We start from the raw sequence: 20941 nt of genomic DNA on the forward strand, positions 1-20941 counted from the left end.
CACCTATTCAATACGATTTATGTTTTAAGAACAGAAACAGGATAAATAGATTATAGACAAATTCTAGACAGCATTAGTTCATTGCTTAGTTGGGATCAGAGACCACTCAATTGCATGAACATCCCAAGAGATTGAAAGGTATTTGATTGGGGAAAAGGAAGGGGGGTGACAGAGAGGAAGCAGAAGCATCTACATGTATACTCTGAAATACACTTAATAGCCTGTGGTGAAGGGTGCTTCTTGCTCCACCGTTTCCACCCTTTCCTGTTCACAAATGATGCACAGGAAAAACAGTTGTCATTAAACCTCTAAATGAGCTCTCATATCTTTGATTTTTTTCTGTTGTTGTAACATTGTGAGATGTAGGCGTGAGAAAGTACAGTAAAAACCCTGTATTAAAGAACCTGCTTTTTAAGAAATTTTTGCCTGAAATGCATTTCCATCGGCCACGGTGAAATTGCCAGTGTTACTGAAATTTCGTTTTAAAGAACCTCACTTTTTCTTAAAGTCAGCTTTTAAGAAAGAAATGTTAAACAGTTTGTGGACTAATGTAGGTTATAGTTGTTGGTCAATAATTTCAAATACAGATTTTTGCATGTAGAACACATCACAGAAAACGTCACTATTAGGTCCTATCAAACAAACTGACTGCAACATGTTGTTTATCGACGTGCTGAATTCTACACTGTGGAAGTCTTGTCTAGTAGCAAAAGAAGAAGTCTTAAGATTTGACAGAAGCTCAAAATTATCAATGTGATGTCGAAGACAATTTGAACTTTCACCTCTTCAACATGGGGGTGGGAAGGTGAGGATTATAAAATTTGGTGCTATTTTGTTTGTATATATGCACACTGAAAAATAAATGGACATTCCTGAAACACATGGCCATCTGTATTAAGAAGACAGAAATTGCTTCTGAAGGTGAGTAAGTTCTTTCACATAATCTATAAAGAATAGTACAGGTATTTCATTAGCTCCAAATGCCTTCCCTCTGTTGCCCAATTACAGTTGGTTTCCTACTGTGTGATCAATTATTTCACTATCTGCCATTTCAACATCTGTCTCAAGTGTCACATCCTATTTTTTTCTACCTGTACTCTGTGGTAGCTGGAACATGCCACTAAAATCAAATGTGTTTGTGGTCTTACAAGGGAATGGTCCAGTAAGACATATCAAAACCTAAGCTAAAATTTTTTTACATAGGAAGAAGACAACGAACGAAATGCACTGTCAAAATTTGAGCTGCTAAGAGGCACTTAAAGTATTTTAAAAAAGGCTGAAAACTGCCAAATTCATAGAGTGCCAGGCAGTCATAGAAATTACACTCTTACTGGCACTGTAGCAACTGCACATGCATAACTAGGCTCACATACAGCCACGGTCGGTGGTACATTTTTTAAATACGAAACACGACACAACTGGATTGTAATTTGTAAAGGACGTTTCAGGTTACTGTTCATTGATAGTTTCTCTGACACTACAGTACACAGTTACTATTATCTCGAATTAGCCATTCAAGTAGCATCTATTTCAAATTATCAGTTGCTTTTTACAGTATTGGTAAGTACTGACATTACAGATAAGGTTGAATTAATATTGATTGTGCTTTCGTAAGGAATGCCTGCTAATAGTACCTTTTTTCCTTCTTCTAGTTTCACAGTAATGTGGAATCCAATTAACGTTCTCAATCTAGCAATGATGAAATATGAAGAATGTGGTTTCCAGTCGAAATCACCTACTTCTCCTGCAGATGTACAAATGTGTCATTTCTTAGTTGATTTTCTTGACACTCATTCGAATGATATCAACATTTAATGTGAAATCGTTGATACGTTAGAAGAAATAGGAAATGACTGATGATTCGAAGAATTGTGGTTTGGACAATGTCATTTCTGAAGAAGAATACCTACCAAACTATTTTTTTTTAAAAAACCACCACAACCAACCACACCACATACTGCCACAGCTTTCAGCGACAAAGAAAAGGCAGTGAAATATTCGTTAAACGTTGCAGGGAAAACACTTTTAAGTTACACAGTGTGCAAAGGAGTTTTCGTTTCGTAAAATCAGAGCGTGGACTGTACAAATGGAAAATGAAATACATGAAGAAATAAACATGCGCCAAACGGAAAACCAAAACCATCTGAACGAAAAACTGTTCGCAAGATTTAGAACCGCTCATGAGAGGGAGATCTACAAGACTGGGCCCTCCGAATTTTATCTGACACGAACACTGCTAATTTCCAGGCTTCGTTGACCTGGCTAAGCTGGTTCAAGAAATTGTACAGAATAGGAAGTCACAAATTACCAAGTTTATGTCGCATAAACGTGTGGAGCAACTGCCAGTGATAGATAATGCTACAGAGAAATTCATAGCTCATGTAAAGATGAAACTTGCTGTTATCTCCGCAACTGCTCTTTTATAACACTGATCAGTCCGGTTTCATGACAGAACTGTGTACACACCGCACGAAGTCAGCTCCCCATCAGTGAATGCAATAAAATATCCACATATGAAAATGCCAGTGAAAAGTATGATTGGTTTACTGTTTCCACAACTGTATCTAAGAACCACAAGGCAAATTAGAACCAAAATTAACTTACAGAGTGTGTCCAAAAACCAACAGGGATGAGCATCAAAATCATGAGTAATCGATAGACCAACGTGCGCTGGATGCTAGGCGCTTTGTGAAACAAGGTTTTTTTCTCCTCAAGAATATGAATTTGGCGCCCCCCACCCCCTTCCTCATAGATACGGGCCCCCTGCGAATGCGTGAATCTGGCAGCTTGGGGGCGGCAGTAAAATTTTTCCCGGTTGCTCTAGCTGCTTGCTGCGACCGCTTACACAGCCGACAGCCACATTTCTGTAGCCAGAAATGGGAAAAGGTATTACTCATATGCCACTCAACTGCGCATGCACATGAGCCCGCTCGTAAATGCTAAAACAAATCTAATGTAAACAGTTGTGACGTCACGCTCATCACAGGCAATTTGTTGTTATGAAGCATCTTCCTAAAGCCTTTGACACATTTTGCTGTTGGCAAACGCTTGTATGAGCACTGTGTTTTGTTGTAGCATATGGCACATTTCCTTGCAATTTATGTTTTTTTTCTCATTCACGTTTTATTGTTACAGTATTATTCTGCAGTAGAGGGGTACAGTAACATCTTTTGTTAGAGTATCGATTCTTACCAGTCAAAAAAAAAAAAAAAAAAAAAAAAAAAAAAAAAAAAAAAAAATATCCTCGGAATTCTAAAAAATTTCCAGGTTTTTCCCGATCTCCTGGTTGTCCTGGGTCGTATACACCCTGCCAGCTCAAAGTCGACACTAATTTGCACTTGCTCTGTGCAGGCGCATATGGTGTCAAATAGGAGACTGTGCCTCAGCCAGTAAAATAGGAGACTGTGCCTCAGCCAGTAAAATAGGAGACTGTGCCTCAGCCAGTAAAATAGGAGACTGTGCCTCAGCCAGTAAAATAGGAGACTGTGCCTCAGCCACTAAAATAAGAGACTGTGCCTCAGCCACTAAAATAAGAGACTGTGCCTCAGCCACTAAAATAAGAGACTGTGCCTCAGCCACTAAAATAAGAGACTGTGCCTCAGCCACTAAAATAAGAGACTGTACCTCAGCCACTAAAATAAGAGACTGTACCTCAGCCAGTATTGCTTCAATGAACATTGCCCTTTATCAATGTTCACCGGAGAATGTGCAAACGTTCACATCAAATTTCATCGAAATCCATGATTGTCAAGCAGGAAAATGTTCCGAAATTATGCAATTTGATATGGTATCTCCAGTGTTCAATATCTTACCATCAGAACTGAAACAAAATATTTGACTGCACTCACTGAGGAAGGGTCCCTGATTACAGATGCTGTGAGCCCAGCAGCAGAGGACCCTTTTCCTGATGTGTAAACAGCAATAGGGGAGACACGTTCCACAAACTTCAGCAACTGAGATTTAGCAGTACCAGGATCACCCAGCAATAGTATATTGATATCTCCACGCCGGGTCAAACCATCAGGCATCCGCTTTCTTGAACCTGTTGAGAAGAAAGGCAATTTTTTGATGAAACAATGTGAACAAGAATACCAAACATCGGTTGAAACTATATATCCAAAAAACAAAGAGGAAGAGAAGTTAGATAAACAGGCCAACTTGAGACACATGAAATGTTATTTAATCCTTCACTGCTAACCACTAAACATTTACAAACAAGCTCCAACAAAATCTTTGTCTGTATCTATCACGTGAAGCTTCTGAACACCCTTCACTAACTGGACTGAAGCTTCTGACTATAGTTATTTCTTACTTTCCAAATTATTTTTGGAACTATCACATATAGGAAACAGGATCCGATGAAAAATTTCTCAGTCACTGTCTATGACACTTTTCACACAAACAAAGTACCGCTGTATAATCTGAAACGAATGTTTCCAACAATTTATAATTATCTTCATCCATCAAAATATTATACACCAGAACTGTAACTTTCTTTGAAACTTTGCACAGAGTGCACAGATTTTCCTGTTATTTATCCTCATCAGCATACTTTAAAATGTGTACACACACACACACACACACACACACACACACACACACACACACACACACACACACACACACGTATTGCCCATCGCTGGCCACTACATTCTCCCATCTTTCGGATAGCATACGAATCCCGTGGCAGAAGAACTGGGAGTCTTTTGTGGGGATCCACGAATCGATTCAATTTTGCACTTGTTCGTATGATCGGAAGTGCTGGCCAGCCAGACGGTACCCCACTGATCGAAAAAGGTGGTATTCAGAGAGAGCAATGTATGGAGAATATGGCGCACGGGGGAGGGGGAGATAAGACTTCTGATTTCAATGTTTCCATGTAAATTTTGACGGGTTTTGCGACATGGAGTCGAGCACTGACCTGCTGCAAAATTACCTTTACGTGTGTATCGCTGTATTGATGCCGTTTGTGTTTCAGTGCTGGGCTTGAACGCATCAACTGCTTTTGATAACGATGTCCTGTGAGTGTCTTCGTCTGTTCTCCAGTAGCTACAAAAATGTTCTGTCTTCCACTGCCATGCCGGTCTTTGACATCAAAATCACCATTCTTAAGGCATTGAAAACATTCTCTGCACGTTCTTCCACTAATAGTTCCCTCACCAATGGTCTTACCCAGCATTTTAAGAGCCACAGCCGCAGATTTCTTAATGTTAAAGTAGAAAATTAAAACTTCCAGCAAATGGTGAGAAATGGGTACATAATTTGACGTACTTAATTGAGAATAACCTTATGATGCAATCACAAATCGACCAATATTTTTATGGCATTATGTTTACAGATGCCTAAGCTTGTATTACACCTATGACCAACCACCCGATCCCCACTTGCCACTACTGCCGTCTATTACAGAACGACGGAAGTGAAGTTGTAAACCTAATATATATTTCACCAAAATGTAAAGATACTGAGGGTATAAAGAATGTATGAACAATCTGATATAAATGATGCACTTCTTTTCCAGGTTTCCCCACAGTCCGGACCCAATTTCTTGGAAATTTCATTCTCAAATTAAGACCCATTTTGAGACTAGGCACCTACTTTTGGTGAGGAAATGCTCTCTTTGCTTGTGCTAGTCTGCACCTTGTATTTTCGCTTTGTCTGTCATATTATTTTGTTGACCTGTAGCAGAATTACATCACTTAGCCTACAAATGTGAAACCAGTTTTCATGGCAAGTTTGTTGCTAATCACATTTCTACTTCTTCTCTATATTTTTGGGATTCTTTGGTTCATTCTTAATATGTATTCTGTACTCAGTAGATTGTTCACTTCATTCAACAGGTCCTGCAGTCCATTCTCACTTTCAGGATCACAATATCACCAGCAAGTATTATTGTTGATACCCTTTCACTGAAAATATTTATATCACTTCTGAACCTTTCTTTCATTTTCTTCACTGCTTCTTCAGTATTCTTCACTGCTTCTTCAGTATAACGAGAATGGCTGCATACCTACCTTACACCCTTTGTTGTTGTTGTTGTTGTTGTTGTTGTCTTCAGTCCTGAAACTGGTTTGATACTCTATACAGTAAAGCTGCATGCCCTCGGGAAAAATTACGGCTGTAGTTTCCCCTTGCTTTCAGCTGTTCGCAATACCAGCACAGCAAGGCCATTTTGGTTAGTGTTACAAGGCCACATCAGTCAATCATCCAGACTGTAGCCCCTGCAACTACTGAAAAGGCTGCTGCCCCTCTTCAGGGACCACACATTTGTCTGGCCTCTCAACGGATACCCCTCCGTTGTGGTTGCACCTACTGTACGGCTATCTGTATTGCTGAGGCACGCAAGCCTCCCCACCAACAGCAAGATCCATGGTTCATGGGGGGACACCCTTTGTAATCCAAGTAAGTTCTTTGTCTTCCATTTGTATTGTTCCTTCCTGGTTTTTGTGTGTATTGTATATTTCGTATCTTTCTCTATGGTGTTTAATTAATTTACTGAGAATTTCAAATCTTTTGCCCATTTAAGATCCTGAAAGCTTGTTGTGGTTGACAAGGTGTCTTCACAAGTCGTGCGCAACTGTCTTTGTGGTGCTTTACTTTCCCTAAAGCCAAACTCATCACCACCACCACCACCACCACCACCACCACCACATGTTCTGCCCTAGAGCAGGTCTTCACATGTAGCTCTCCAAGCAGTCTTGTCATTTGCCACCCTCTGTTTTCTTATCATTGTTTTCTATCCTTACGCTATCCACCATCTAGTATCATCATCATCTTCTTCTTCTTCTTCTTCTTCTTCTTCTTCTTCTTCTTCTTCTTCCTCCTCCTCCATTCACCATTCCTTCCATAACATCTATCAGTAAACAATCTATTATCAAATGTGCAAGCCAATCCTATTTCCTCCTCACAATTACCTTTAAGATTTCTCTCTCTTCCTCCACTCTTCCTGACACCTTATTTATCACTTTGTCTTATCATTTTATCCCTTCCATCCTCCTCCAAATCACATCTCATTGCTTCTATTCTCCTTTCTTTCTTTTTCTTCAGTGTGCAAGCCTCAGATCCATATAATACCATGCTCCATGTAAAGCACTTTGCCAGTCTCTTCCTCAAGTCCCTGTTCTTGTACCCACATAGAAGCCACCTCTCCTCATATTAAATGCCTCCTTGACAATTTCTGTACATGTTTTCACCTCCTTATTGCATCTTACGCCTTCCATATTAATTTTTTTCTATATCTTTTTAGTTGTTCTTACTTTTATTGCACTTTTTCCCACATTTTATTGAACAGAGAGAGTGGTCTTACCTCACCCCCCTCTCATCTGTGCTTTCCTCTACCATCTCATCCAATTTGTGCTCTTATGTTCTGTTGTAGGTATAGACTCTTAATCAGCCTTTTATCTCCATAGTCGACTGCATTCTTCCTTAGAAAGTCCATTAATTTACTCCACTGTTCTGTATCAAAGACTTACGTTCCCCAGAGCACAATGGAGCAGCCAACAGTACTGGTGTCAAGGAGCTGTTCTCCTGGAAGATGACAGATTCGCACCCTCCCATTGGCATGATGAAAAAGGTATCATGATTCGTCAGATAATGCAACACACTGCCACTGCACCGAAATGTCCAGAGCCATTGATCACTTGCCCATTTCAGACCTAGTTGCCAATGTCACAGTACTAACATTGGAACACGCATGTGTCATCAGTTGCGGAGGCCCATTGTCAGGAGTGTGGTACACTGTGTGTTCAGACACACTTTTACTCTGACCAACACTACAGTCTGATGTTATTTCCGCCACACTTCACTGCCTGTTTTCCGTATGTCTAGCTTACGACACCAGACATCTGCAATGAGGGGTGGTCGCACAACCCCATGATGTCTGGATGTGGTTTCAGTTTCGCCAAGTGTTAAGAGGCTCTCCACAGCACTGTTGAAACACCCTACAAGTCACCCAATTTCCGAAATAATGGTGCCAAACCTCTAGGACATCACAATCTGTCCTCTGTCAAACTCAGATAGATCACACACCTTTTCCATTCTACACACAGACAGAACACTCACAGATACTAAATGCACTGTGCATACATCTGACTAGCAGTTGTTCCTCGTCACGTGACACTGCTAGTGTCTGGTAGGGTTTATATCGATAGTAGGTTGGGAGTCATAATATTCTGGCTGATCAGTGTATAAACACTGGAAGAATGTTATATATCCATTCTGCTTTGTCTGACTGGAAGTCTTATAAACATTTTTTCAGTCTACGACTTCAATACTTACTTACTTCTGTCCTCCAAATCGACTCCTACTTCGCTTCTTCCATTGTGTTAGCAGCCAGGTCCTCCCCCTCAGAAAACGTTGTCAATTCTCTTGCCACCTACCTGCTCCCCTTCTTGGTTGGCTCTGCAGTCCTTGAAGAACCTTGGCCTCGTGCATCACCTGCCTCCATTCTTCTCTGTCCATCGCCTTCCGTCTCCAATTTCTTATTCCCATCGCCTTTAGATCTTTTTCCACATCGTCCACTCACCTTTTCCTGGGTCTACCTCTTCACCTTCTCCTGTCAGGTTTTCCATGAAAGCTTTCTTGACACTCCAAGTTTCTGGCATTCTCTGTACATGTCCTGCCCATCTTATTCTTCCTTGCTTAATTTTAACAACAATATCCATCTGTCCAAAAACTGTTTGTAGTTCTACATTTGTCCTTACTCTCCAGCCATCTTCCTCTCTCACTTCTCAAAAAATCCTTCTCGGTATCTTTCTTCCCCATCTCAATAACCAGTTCTCCTCCTTTAGTGTCAATACCCAGCCTTCTGATCCATATATTACTATAGGTCTTAATATGGTTGTGTATATTTTGATTTTTGTATTCCTACTAACATTATTGGAATTAAATACATTCTGCAAGGCAAAATAGCAACGATTTCCACTCACTATCCTTTCTTGAATTTCTACTGCTACTTTATTGTCCTCCGTTATTACAGAATCTAAATACTTAAATGTTTTCACTCTTTCATATTCTTTCCCATTCATTACTACTGAATTCTTTTGTCCGTTTATATTGGGGTCCCCCATCACCATATACTTTGTTTTGTTTATGTTTACGTCTAAACCTACTTCTCTTGCTGCTTCCTCTAATGTATCGTAGTTCTCCTTTAGCGCCATAACATTCCTTGCCATTAAAGCTATGTCATGCTCATATGCTACCACTTGAACTTGTCGATTAAGTATTGTTCCTCCTGGGTTTATCAGCATTTGCCGCATCACCTTTTCAAAAACTAAATTAAATAGCATTGCAAAGATCACATCTCCCTGTTGTAGATCCCTCTGTACTTGGAATTCGCCAGACAGTTCTTGCTCTATTCTTACTTTACACACTGTTGCTTTCATTGTCATTTCTCTTAAATTGACCAGTTTTAATGGGATTATAAATTCTTTCAGGGTCTGTATACTTTTCTTCCTGTGTAGGCTGTTGTACACTTGCTTAAAATCAATGTACAACTGACGTAGTTGCTTGTCATACTCATAAAACTTCTCTAGAACTTGGCTTAATAAAAATATCTTATCCATCATGGATCTGTTCCTCCTAAATCCAGCCTGATAGTCCCCCAATATCCCTTCAAGACTGGAGGCTAAAATTTTACTAAATATCTTATATGTTACTTCCAAGAGAGATTCTACAATAATTGCTACATTCTGATTTGTCGCCTTTTTTATGTAACGGGCAGATAATTACCATGTTCCAATCCTTGGGCATTACCTACTTTATTCATATTTCCCTTATCAATTCATGGAGTGCCGCCTCCATTTTCTTTCCCCCATATTTTAATAATTTGGCCTCTATGTCTTCTTCTCCTGCTGCTTTATTATTTTTCAGGCTCTTGATAGCATTCTTCACTTCCTCTAGCTCTGGTACTACTTCCTCTTCCCGATCCTCTACATCTAACTCTGATTCCCATTCTGAGTCCTGTTCCCTTTCATTCTCAATCACGGTTCCTTCTTCTTTATCCCCTTCTTTAAAATCAAGCAGTTTGGTAAAATACTTTCGCCACCTTTCCAGGACTTTGCTTTTATCTCCAATTAGATTTCCGTCCTTATCCTTATAGCAAACTGCTCGAGGTTGGAAACCTTTCTTCAAATATCTTTTTCTTTCATAGAACCTTCTGATCTCTTTATTGTCTCCCATTTCATCCACCTGCTCTATCCTTCTCCTTTCATGCTGCATTTTCTGTACCCTACTAAGCTTATCCGCTCTTTTCCTCTTTCTCTGTATTCTTCTGCCGCTAACCTCGTGTTCCTTTGCAACATTCTCCATCTCACTTCATTTCTCTTGTGTATTACCATTAAGCATTCCTCATCAAACCACTTAACAACCCTTTTGCATTGTTCTCTCCCCAGTATCTTTTCTGCAGCTACGCTAATGGCAGTTTTCAACGACTCGCATTTAGTTTCCACATTATCTTCATTCCCAGAGTTTCCCCTGCTTTCAATGTATCTTCTGGTTTCTACCTATATTCTTCCTGTTTCTTTCGTTTGGAGCCTTTGTATATTATGTTTCATTCTTATCTTATTCCTTTGGTTTCTTACCAAATCTATCTTCTGCCTATATCTAATTCATACTAAGTAGTGGTCTGTGTCTCCATCTACCCCTCTGCAGCTGCTAACTTCCATAATATTTGATGCATGCCTTTTATCTGAGTACATGATCTATTTGGTTTCTTGTGTTTAAATCTGGTGATACCCATGTACATTTCTTAATATCTTTCCTTGGGTGATAGGTGCTTTTGATTATCATGTTCTTCCCACTGGCGAAGTCTATTAGTCTGAGATCGATTACTGTCATTGTGTTGGCCTTCCTTTCCTATTATGCTTCTATATACCTCTTCTTTCCCTATTTTTGCATTTAGGTCTCCAAGTATTATTTTCACATCGTGTCTTTGAATTTTACCTATTTCTTCTTCCAACTTGGCATAAAATATATCCTTTGCATCTTCATCTGCCTCCTTCGTAGGGGCATAGACATTCACTATTGTAACGTTAAAAAATTTTGCCCTTAGAGAACACATTCTGTCACTTATTGCCATAAAACTAATTACATTAGCCTTCATAGACCTACGTAGAAGGAAACCAGTGCCATAAAGGCCTGTATCTCCACCTCTATACATCATTAAATGTTCCCCCAACGCTATCATTCCTTGCCCTTTCCATCTAGTTTCTTGTGTTGCTGCTATTTTCACTTTATACTTACCTAGTTCACTCCCAATTTCTTGTAGCTTTCCAGGCCTCTTGAGTGTCCTCACATTCCAGTTGGCTATCTGAATATCCGTGTTCCTTCTCTTAAACCGCTTTTCTCGCCATGTTGTCAACAGGCAATCCTTGCTGTTCCGAGGCACGTGTATAGTATCCGCAACAGCACTTTTTTCCGGGATGGGGTTGTTAGCCTCACACCCAACCTCCGACTTGGAGGACCTGGATTTTTTTAGGGTTTACTCCCCTAGGACAGTTGGCTTCCCTACGCCTAAAGAACCCCCCAGCCCTACGTTGTGGGACACACTTGGTCTGACTCCTCCATCGATACCAATCCGGCTTACCTGTTCCCCATTGTGTTCAATAGTAGAATCCCTTCTGCATTTACAATGATGACAACTTTGCTTTTAAATTCTTGGAAAGTTAATTTGAATTTTCAGGGTGCTGAATCCTGCCTTTCGATGATCATTTCCTTTTTTATTTTTTCATATTACACCTGCACAAATTTTCACTTCAACTCCTTTGCATTATCTAAGTGACTTACATTGCTGTGTTTCCTCCTTTCCTTGTACAGTTTCATATTTCCTTCTTTCACCATTCACCTGAAGTGTTTCTTCTGTCACATGTAATTTCTTCACAATTACCTTTCTTATAAATATAGGTCCACCCAGTATCTATGACTAGTGCTTTTAAAAACGTCTGTTCATTAACGTAGTATCTAAAGCCTTCAAATGTGCACCACAATTGCTCAATAATTCACTATGCCACTTCCTTGTACCTTGGTTCTTTCTGAGGAGTTTTTTAAACTTCTATTCTTGTTCAACACTAAATTACAATCAGTATCATCATATCTGCTCCTCGTTATGTCAACCAATCCAACAACAGATTTCAGAATTTCCGTCTCACCATGATGTAATCCATTTGGTATTTTCCTATGTGCCCTAGACTTTTTGAAGTATACCATCTCGTCTTCTGATTTTTTGAACCGTGTATTTGTTATTGACTGAAGTTTTTGTAGAACTCTAAGGTCTCTCCCCTCTCATTTCTACTGTCAGATCTGTATTCTCTGTAACTGCGTCCTCTATTCCTTCTACCATTATACTGCTCCCCTCCACCCCCCCCCCCATATTAATTGTTGGTCATCCTCCTCTAAAATCTGAATTATCTACTCAGGTGTCTCATATAATAAATCTCATCATCTGTATACCTGAACTATAGTCTCTGGCACTGGTTTGGTGTTGATTGTGATAAGAATAATCTTATCACTGAAATGTTCACAGGAAACTCACTCTTTGTTCTACTTTCCCATTCATAACCATTTTCTGCTGCTGTTGGTTATCACCGTACATTTGCCTTAACATAAATCTTTATCTTCTTGCCATTTTCCCTAACTGATTCCTACTACATCAAGATTGAGCCTTTGATTTACCTTTACAGATTTTCTAGCTTTCCTAATACATTTAGATTTCTGACAATCCAGGTTCTGACTCCTACAGTGTTATCCTTTAATTCATTTCTCCATATTTTGCTCAAGGTCACCTCTCCACTAGCAGTTCCCTTCCAGAGGTCACTATGAAGGTAATCTGGAATCTTTCATCGATGTAGAGATAATAATGACATTAATCAGATGAGAACAAATCTACAAGCTCTGAAAGATTAGGGGTGTCCAGTTAAAAGGTGGCCTGTCAAGGGAAGGAATTGTGATTCAAGATACAATAGAGCCGACAACATTTAATTTCACCAGTAATGTCACGCAAGTCATTTATGACAGTAAAATACTGTGAATTGGGATATAAAAATACTTCAGGTCATTCCTTTTGAGCAGAATGGAAATGTGACATTTCCAAAGCTTATAACAAAATTAGTTAGAAGACTGAACTGCGAGTCCAGAAAAAATAAACTTAAATATTCAGCAAAAAAGCTAACCTTTGTGTTTCTTTTTAAGGTAAAGACACTGATAAAATTTCAAATTTAGCATGTGAATGAAAGCCATTAACAAAGCTTAAAGAATTCTTCTATATATTACACAAATAAAAAGGCCAAAGGGAAAAACCATAAACAAGTAGTCATTATGGTCTGAGGTGGGTCAATATGCAGAAAAAAAGTCAAAAGATAGTAAAACATGGTGGATATTTGCAGGGCATGATGTGTCACTTTGGTTATAGTTTCATAATGAACAACTGCCATGGCACATTACGCAAATCCAATTAAAAACAAAATTAGGTTTTGTAGAAAAAGACTTAAGTTCATTAATAATTAAAAGGGGCTGATTATGATTACAGAAGACAGGAGGTGTAAGGCAACCCACCCCTCCCACACTGACACACATTTTCAATCTCTTACACATGTTAACTTCTGGTTGGTTGGTTGGTTGGTTTAAAAGAGGTCATCAGTCCCTTATTCCAATTAAAATAATTCCATAAGGGTGGGAGTAAAATAATCGAGACATACAAAACACAGCTGGAAGAAAGGAGAAAACCACAACAATGACAGAAGGGCAACAAACACTAAAAATGGACAAAATCGGACAACAAATCCACAGAGAGACACAAGAAACATGCAGAAGAGATCAAAACAAGAGAGAACATTACCATGGCTGACTGACCATGAGAATAAAATGGAGAAGCCAGCCACTCTGCAACACATTAAAACCTCCACCCTACAAGCACTAGAGTGGAGGCCACAGAGGGACAAAGGACATGCACTAAAACTTACATCAAATGATAAAACCCACCCTCATGAATAAAACTTAAAACTACAGCTGCTGTTGAGGCCCTCTGTCACCAAACATCGAAGGTAGGGTGCTGGGAAAGTTAAAATTCTACTGCAGAGCGGTTAAAAGTGGGCAGTCCACCAAAGAGGTGGACAAACGTCATTTGTTAGCCACAGCAACACTAAGGTGGGTCCTTGTGACAAAGGAAGTAATCTTGCATTAGCCACATATGGCCAATGTGGAGCCAGCAGAGGACAACTGATTCCCTGAAAGAGGACCGCAAGGAAGACTTCTACACAATCGTACTCTTCTTAATGGCACGCAGTTTGTTGTGCGTGCTGTTACGTCATTCCATCTCCAAAGCCGAAAACCCTGCAGCGTAAGACAGAACGTAGGTCAGTTTCAGAAATGCCCCTCCAGAAGCAGTTTCTGCGTAGCCTGTCTGGCCAGCCTGTTGGTGAGTTCATTGGCTAGTATTCCGATGTGTCCTGGGGTCCACACAAACATCACTGAACGACGGGACCATCCCAGATCATAGATGGACTCGTGAATAGACGCTACCAAAGGATGGCAAGAGTAGCACTGGTCAATAACTTGTAGGCTGCTCAAGGAGTCAGTACACAGGAGAAATGACTTGCCAGGGCATGAGCAGATGTGCTCAAGAGCAAAGGATATGGCCGCCAGCTCTGCAGTGAAAACACTGCAGCCATCTGGCAAGGAGTGCTGTTCAATATGTCCTCCACGAACATATGCAAAGCCTACGTGATCATCAGCCATCGACCAGTCGGTGTAAACCACTTCCTGGCTCCGGTACATGTCAAGAATTGGGAGGAGGTGATAGCAGAGGGCTGCAGCATTAACGGAGTCCTGAAGGCAATGCGAAAGGTCCAGAAGAATCTGCGGCCTAGGTGTACTCCATTGAAGTATATGTGAATGGATCTCGAGGAGAGGTGGTAACGGAAAGGACTCCAGTTCAGACAGAAGGGACCAGACGTTTACCGCAATTGTAAACCCTGACCTGGGCCACAGATGCAGTTGACTTCTGCACATTGATTCTGGTAAGCTGAAATATGTCATATGAACCATCCTTAGGGAGGTTTCAAAGGTTATCATTATGAATGAAGCCCTACCTATCTATTTGGTTTACAACAGTCAGTTGATCAAGCAGCACTTGTATTTTGTCTTATACAATTCTGGGCAATAAGATCATAGACACTTGGCAGAATTTCAGAGGGAAAAATTAAAATATCTTATCTGTCAACTCAAGTTGGGATTACCGGTCACACTTTCAAAACAGATGTTAACACAAGTTTGATAAGATCAAATACACTGCCTTTCAGAAAATTCTTATTTTATTTGGAATGTCTTGTATTTTGAGTTTTACAATATTTGTAAACATTTATGAAACTTTGATTTTTTTTTTTTTTTTTTTTTTTTTTTTGGGTAGGGTGTAAGGGCGCTCAACTGCTGAGGTCATTAGCGCCCAGTCACTGGTGTTAGAGCAAATGGAATCTGCTAAAACTCAAGGGGATGGGGGACACCAGAAGTACCTGACAAAGATGCAGATAAAATAAGTAAAAAGGTTAAATGTCTTTGGACAAGCCAGTTAAAGTTATAAAACGCAGAATACGAGCAGCTGCTCGAGCGTCATCAGCTAAAAAAAGTAGATGGCAGGGACAGGATAACACGAAATTGACTAAAACGGGGACACGACAATAAAACATGGCGCACTGTTAATGCCTGACCACAAGGGCACTGCGGGGCTGGATCACCGGAGAGCAGGTAGCGGTGGCTAAACCGGCAATGCCCAATCCGCAACCTGGTCAGAAGGACCTCCTCGCGCCGAGATGGTCGGGAGGATGTTGTCCAAGCAGTTGGGAGCGGTTTTACTGCCCGGAGCTTGTTTCCTTGGAGGGATGACCAAGCATCCCACCACAACGACACAAGCCTCTTACATACATCCCCACGAACGTCAGATGACGGGACACAATGGGAGGCTGGCCGAGGCAGGAGGACTGCAGCCTTGGCTGCAGCATCCGCAGCCTCATTCCCAGGCACTCCTACATGTCCGGGAACCCACAGAAAGCTGACAGAACCACCATTATTAGCGAAAGAATGGAGGGACTGCTGTATCCGTTGAATCAAGGGATGGACCGGATAGGGAGCCCCAAGGCTCTGAAGAGCACTGAGTGAGTCACAGCAGAGTACATACGATGAATGGCGGTGGCGGCGGGCATACTGAACGGCCTGATGGAGAGCAAAAAGCTCGGCCGTAAAGCTGGAACATTGGTCGAGGAGCCGGTATTTAAAGGTGGCGGCCCCGACGACAAAGGCACAGCCGACACCATCGTCAGTTTTGGAGCCATCGGTGTAAATAAAGGTGTGACCGGCAAGTCGAGCACGAAGTTCGACAAACCATGAGCAATACACTGCAGCTGGAGTACCCTCCTTCGGGAGTGAGCTGAGGTCGAGATAAATAGGAACCGGAGCCTGGAGCCAAGGTGGTGTCGGGCTCTCACCCTCTCTGAAGGTGGTAGGGAGGGCAAAATCCAATTGTCGAAGCAGGCGACGGAAGCGGACTCCGGGGGGCAGCAGGGCAGACACATACAACCCGTACTGACGGTCGAGAGAATCGGCGAAGAAGGACTCGTAAGAGGGGTGGTCGGGCATAGACAACAGCCGGCAGGCATACCGACACAGCAGTACGTCGCGCCGGTAGGTCAATGGTAACTTGGCAGCTTCAGCATAAAGACTCTCCACAGGACTAGTGTAGAAGGCTCCGGTCGCAAGACGTATCCCCCGATGGTGGATGGAGTTGAGCCGGCATAAGAGGGACGGCCGAGCGGACGAGTAGACGAAGCTCCCATAATCCAGCTTCGATCGGACTATGGACCGATACAAGCGAAGCAGGACAGTGCGATCCGCTCCCCAAGATGAACTGCTAAGAACTCTTAGGACATTAAGGGAACGTGTACAACGGGCCGCCAAATAAGAGACATGTGGAGACCAACACAGTTTCCTGTCCAACGTGAGCCCTAGAAACTTAGTTGTGTCCACGAATGGGAGAACAATGGGACCGAGATGTAAGGATGGCGGAAGGAACGCTTTATATCGCCAAAAGTTAATACAAACTGTCTTCTCTTCAGAGAACCGGAAGCCATTTGCCACGCTCCATGAGTAGAGGCTGTCTAGACAACGCTGAAGGCAGCGCTCCAGGAGGCATGTTCTCTGGGCACTGCAGTAGATCGCGAAGTCATCGACAAAGAGAGAGCCTGAGACATTAGGTGGAATGCAATCCATAATTGGATTGATTGCGATGGCAAAAAGGGCTACGCTCAAGACGGAGCCCTGAGGTACTCCGTTCTCCTGGAGGAAGACGTCGGACAATACGGAACCCACACGTACCCTAAACTTTCGATCTGTTAAAAAGGAATCAATAAAAAGGGGCAGGAGACCGCATAGGCCCCACCTGTGCATAGTGCGGAGGATACCTCCTCTCCAACAGGTATCATAAGCCTTCTCCAAGTCGAAGAACATGGCTACCATTTGGCGCCTTCGCAAAAAGTTGTTCATGATGAATGTCGACAAGGTCACAAGGTGGTCAACAGCGGAGCGGCGGCGACGAAAGCCACATTGGACATTAGTAAGTAGTCGTCGAGATTCAAGAATCCAGACTAACCGAGCATTAACCATGCGCTCCATCACCTTACAGACACAGCTTGTAAGAGAAATGGGGCGGTAACTAGAAGGAAGGTGTCTATCCTTCCCGGGTTTGGGTATAGGAACAACAACGGCGTCACGCCAACGCATGGGGACTTGACCTTCGGTCCAGACGCGATTGTAGGTACGAAGAAGGAAGCCTTTGCCCGCCAGAGAAAGGTGTGCCAGCATCTGAACGTGAATGGCATCTGGCCCCGGAGCAGAGGACCGGGACAGTGCAAACGCACGTTCGAGTTCCCGCATAGTAAAGGGGGCATTATAAGTTTCCAAATTCAGCGAGTGGAAGGAAGGTCGCCGAGCCTCTTCTGCCTCTTTCCTGGGAAGGAAGGCAGAATGGTAATGGGCGGAGCTTGAAACCCCCGCGAAAAAGCGGCCAAAGGCGTTGGAGACAGCCACAGGATCAACAAGGACCTCATTACCTGAGGTCAGGCCAGGTATCGAGGAGTGGGCCTTAATGCCCAACAGCCGGCGCAGGCTACCCCAAACGACAGAAGAGGGAGTGAAACTGTTAAAGGAGCTGGTGAAAGAGGCCCAACAAGCTTTTTTGCTGTCTTTGATGACTCTACGGCATTGCGCTCGGAGTCGTTTGTATTCTATACAATTCGCCAACATAGGATGGCGGCGAAAGGTGCGTAAAGCACGTCGTCGAGCACGGATAGCGTCACAACAAGCCTCGTTCCACCAGGGGACGGAAACGCGACGTGAAGAAGAAGTAGTACGAGGAATGGAACGTTCGGCAGCATTGATGATAACAGCCGTGAGGTATTCGACCTGACTGTCACAACTGGGAAAATCGTGGTCCGGAAAGGTCGCCAGGGAGGAGTACAGTCCCCAGTCAGCTTTCAGTATGTTCCAGCTCGAAGGACGTGGGGATGGGGTGTGGTGCAGGAGACGAACGACACAGGGGAAGTGGTCGCTCGAATAGGTGTCAGAAAGGACATACCACTCGAACCGACGGGCAAGAGTGGCAGAACAGATCGAGAGGTCCAAGTGGGAGTAGGTATGAGTAGAGTCCGAAAGGAAAGTCGGGGCGCCGGTATTGAGGCAGACAAGATTGAGATGGTTGAAGACATCCGCCAAGAGTGAGCCTCTTGGACAGGACGCAGGAGAGCCCCAAAGGGGATGATGGGCATTGAAGTCCCCAAACAATAAAAACGGCGGGGGAAGCTGAACGATCAGGTGCATCATGTCAGCCCGACTAACAGCAGATGATGGTGGAGTGTAGATGGTACAAACTGAAAAAGTAAAAGCAGAAAGAGTAATGTGGACAGCTATTGCTTGGAGTGGGGTGGTCAATGGGATGGGATGGTAATAAACATCGTCCCGAACGAGTAACATGACCCCACCATGAGCTGGGATACCGTCCACAGGGGTGAGGTCATACCGCTCCGAGGTATAGTGGGTAAAGGCAATACAGTCAGTCGGGCGCAACTTGGTTTCCTGGAGACCAAGGACGAGCGGACAGTGCAGGCGGAGGAGCAGTTGTAATTCCTCCCGATTAGATCGAATACCTCTTATGTTCCAATGAAACAACGCCATCGCTAGTCAAAAGGTTGGGGGAACGAGACGGGGAAGAGCTGGTCACCTCGACGGCCGCGGAGGGCCAGGTTGCGAGGGAACTACGCTACAACCGACGGGAGGCGGATCCGGTTCCATCGACTCGTCGCCAGCTGCGGCCGCTGTCCCTGGTTGTGTAGGACGGGCCGCATCATTTGCCGACGAAAGGCCAGCGGAGCGCCTGGCAGCAGAGCGTCCCGGCGAAACTGAGGACGGCCGGGAGCAGCGACTCACGGATGGAGCGTCAGACGAAACGCGCCGGGGTGGAGAGGGGGATAGAGACTACTTCTTGGAGGCCTTCTTGTAAGGCCGAGGAGGCACAGGGATGGTGGGCCGGACCTGAAGAAGGTCCTCACGCGCGGGGTCCGTTTTGGAACGCCGGACCTCGGAAGCTGGGGTCCAGAACGTTTCCCCGATGGACGCCTGAGAAGAGGATCGCTTCTCAGGGGGCGTGGGAGGAGGAGGAGGAGGAGGAGGAAGGGTGGCCCCTGGGGCAGAGGGGGTGGGGGCCACAGGGGAGGAGGATTTGGAAGGGAGGGATTTGGGAGGCGGAGGCAGAGCCCCCTGATGGGCGGAGGAGGCGGAGGGGGGACAGGATAGGGGTGAGGATACCGTGGAAGGAGTGGACACAACTGAGGCAAACGAGGTGGTCAATGGCACGGGATGGAGGCGGTCGTACTTCTTCCGGGCCTCAGAATAAGAGAGCCGATCCAAAGTTTTGATTTCTTGTATCTTCTTCTCATTCTGATATGCGGGGCAGTCTGAGGATCTAGGCGAGTGGACGCCAGGACAATTAACGCACCGACGTGGTGGCGTGCATGTATGTTCCTCATGAAGAGGACGTCCACAATCGCCACAAAGGGGCTCAGCCTCACACCGTGATGACATGTGCCCAAAGCACAAACACCTAAAACAGAGCATAGGAGGCGGGACGTAAGGTCGCACATCACACCGGTAGCACATCACCTTTACCTTCTCCGGGAGAACGTCCCCCTCGAAGGCGAGGATAAAGGCCCCGGTGTCGATGCGACGGTCTTTGGGGCCGCGCTGGACTCGCTGGACGAAATGCACGCCTCGGCGCTCCAGGTTGGCCCTGAGCTCCTCATCAGATTGTAGCAGGAGGTCACGATGAAAAATAACCCCCTGCGTCCTATTTAGTGCCAGATGTGGGACAATGGATACTGGGATGTCCCCTAGGCGGTCGCACGCCTGGAGCGCCGCCGACTGTGTGGCGGAGGTGGTCTTGATAAGGACGGACCCTGAACGCATCTTGCTGAGAGCCTCGATTTCCCCGAAGATGTCCTCAATGTGCTGAACAAAGAACATGGGCTTGGAGGTGGCGAACGTCCCCCCATCGGTTCGAGAACAGACCAAATAGCGGGGGAAGTACTTCGCCCCAAGCCGGCGGGCCTGTCCCTCCTCCCATGGAGTGGCCAAGGGGGAAAGGGCAGGAGAACCAGAACTAGAAACGGTACCTTTTCTTTTGAAAGACTCGGCCGCAGAGCGACCTGATACATGTTGACGTTTCATCTGTGAAACGTCCGCCCCGATACCACCCACTCCGACCAGGGGCTCTCCCCACGGGTGCCACCCAGCCGCAGCAAGGGCCACCTGGCAGGATGACCATTGCCGGGAGTCCTGATGCCCCAAGGAGACGGGCATCTACTCCTTGGCCGACGTGGGGAGGGTGCAGCTCAGGTATCGGCAGTAC

The 20941-nt window shown here is 44.0% G+C and overlaps 1 protein-coding gene across 2 annotated transcripts in view; it reads right to left on the reverse strand.

Annotated features, from left to right (window-relative positions):
* LOC124606576 (DNA replication licensing factor mcm5) overlaps positions 1-20941 on the reverse strand; it is a 91131-nt gene that overhangs the window by 11549 nt on the left and 58641 nt on the right. For both annotated transcript variants that reach the window (XM_047138563.1, XM_047138571.1), the window contains exon 8: positions 3849-4042. In XM_047138563.1, the coding sequence (XP_046994519.1) occupies positions 3849-4042 (194 nt within the window). The remainder of the gene's footprint in view (positions 1-3848; positions 4043-20941) is intronic.

This window comes from Schistocerca americana, chromosome 1 (genome assembly GCF_021461395.2).
Source record: "Schistocerca americana isolate TAMUIC-IGC-003095 chromosome 1, iqSchAmer2.1, whole genome shotgun sequence".
NCBI classification, from domain to species: domain Eukaryota; kingdom Metazoa; phylum Arthropoda; class Insecta; order Orthoptera; family Acrididae; genus Schistocerca; species Schistocerca americana.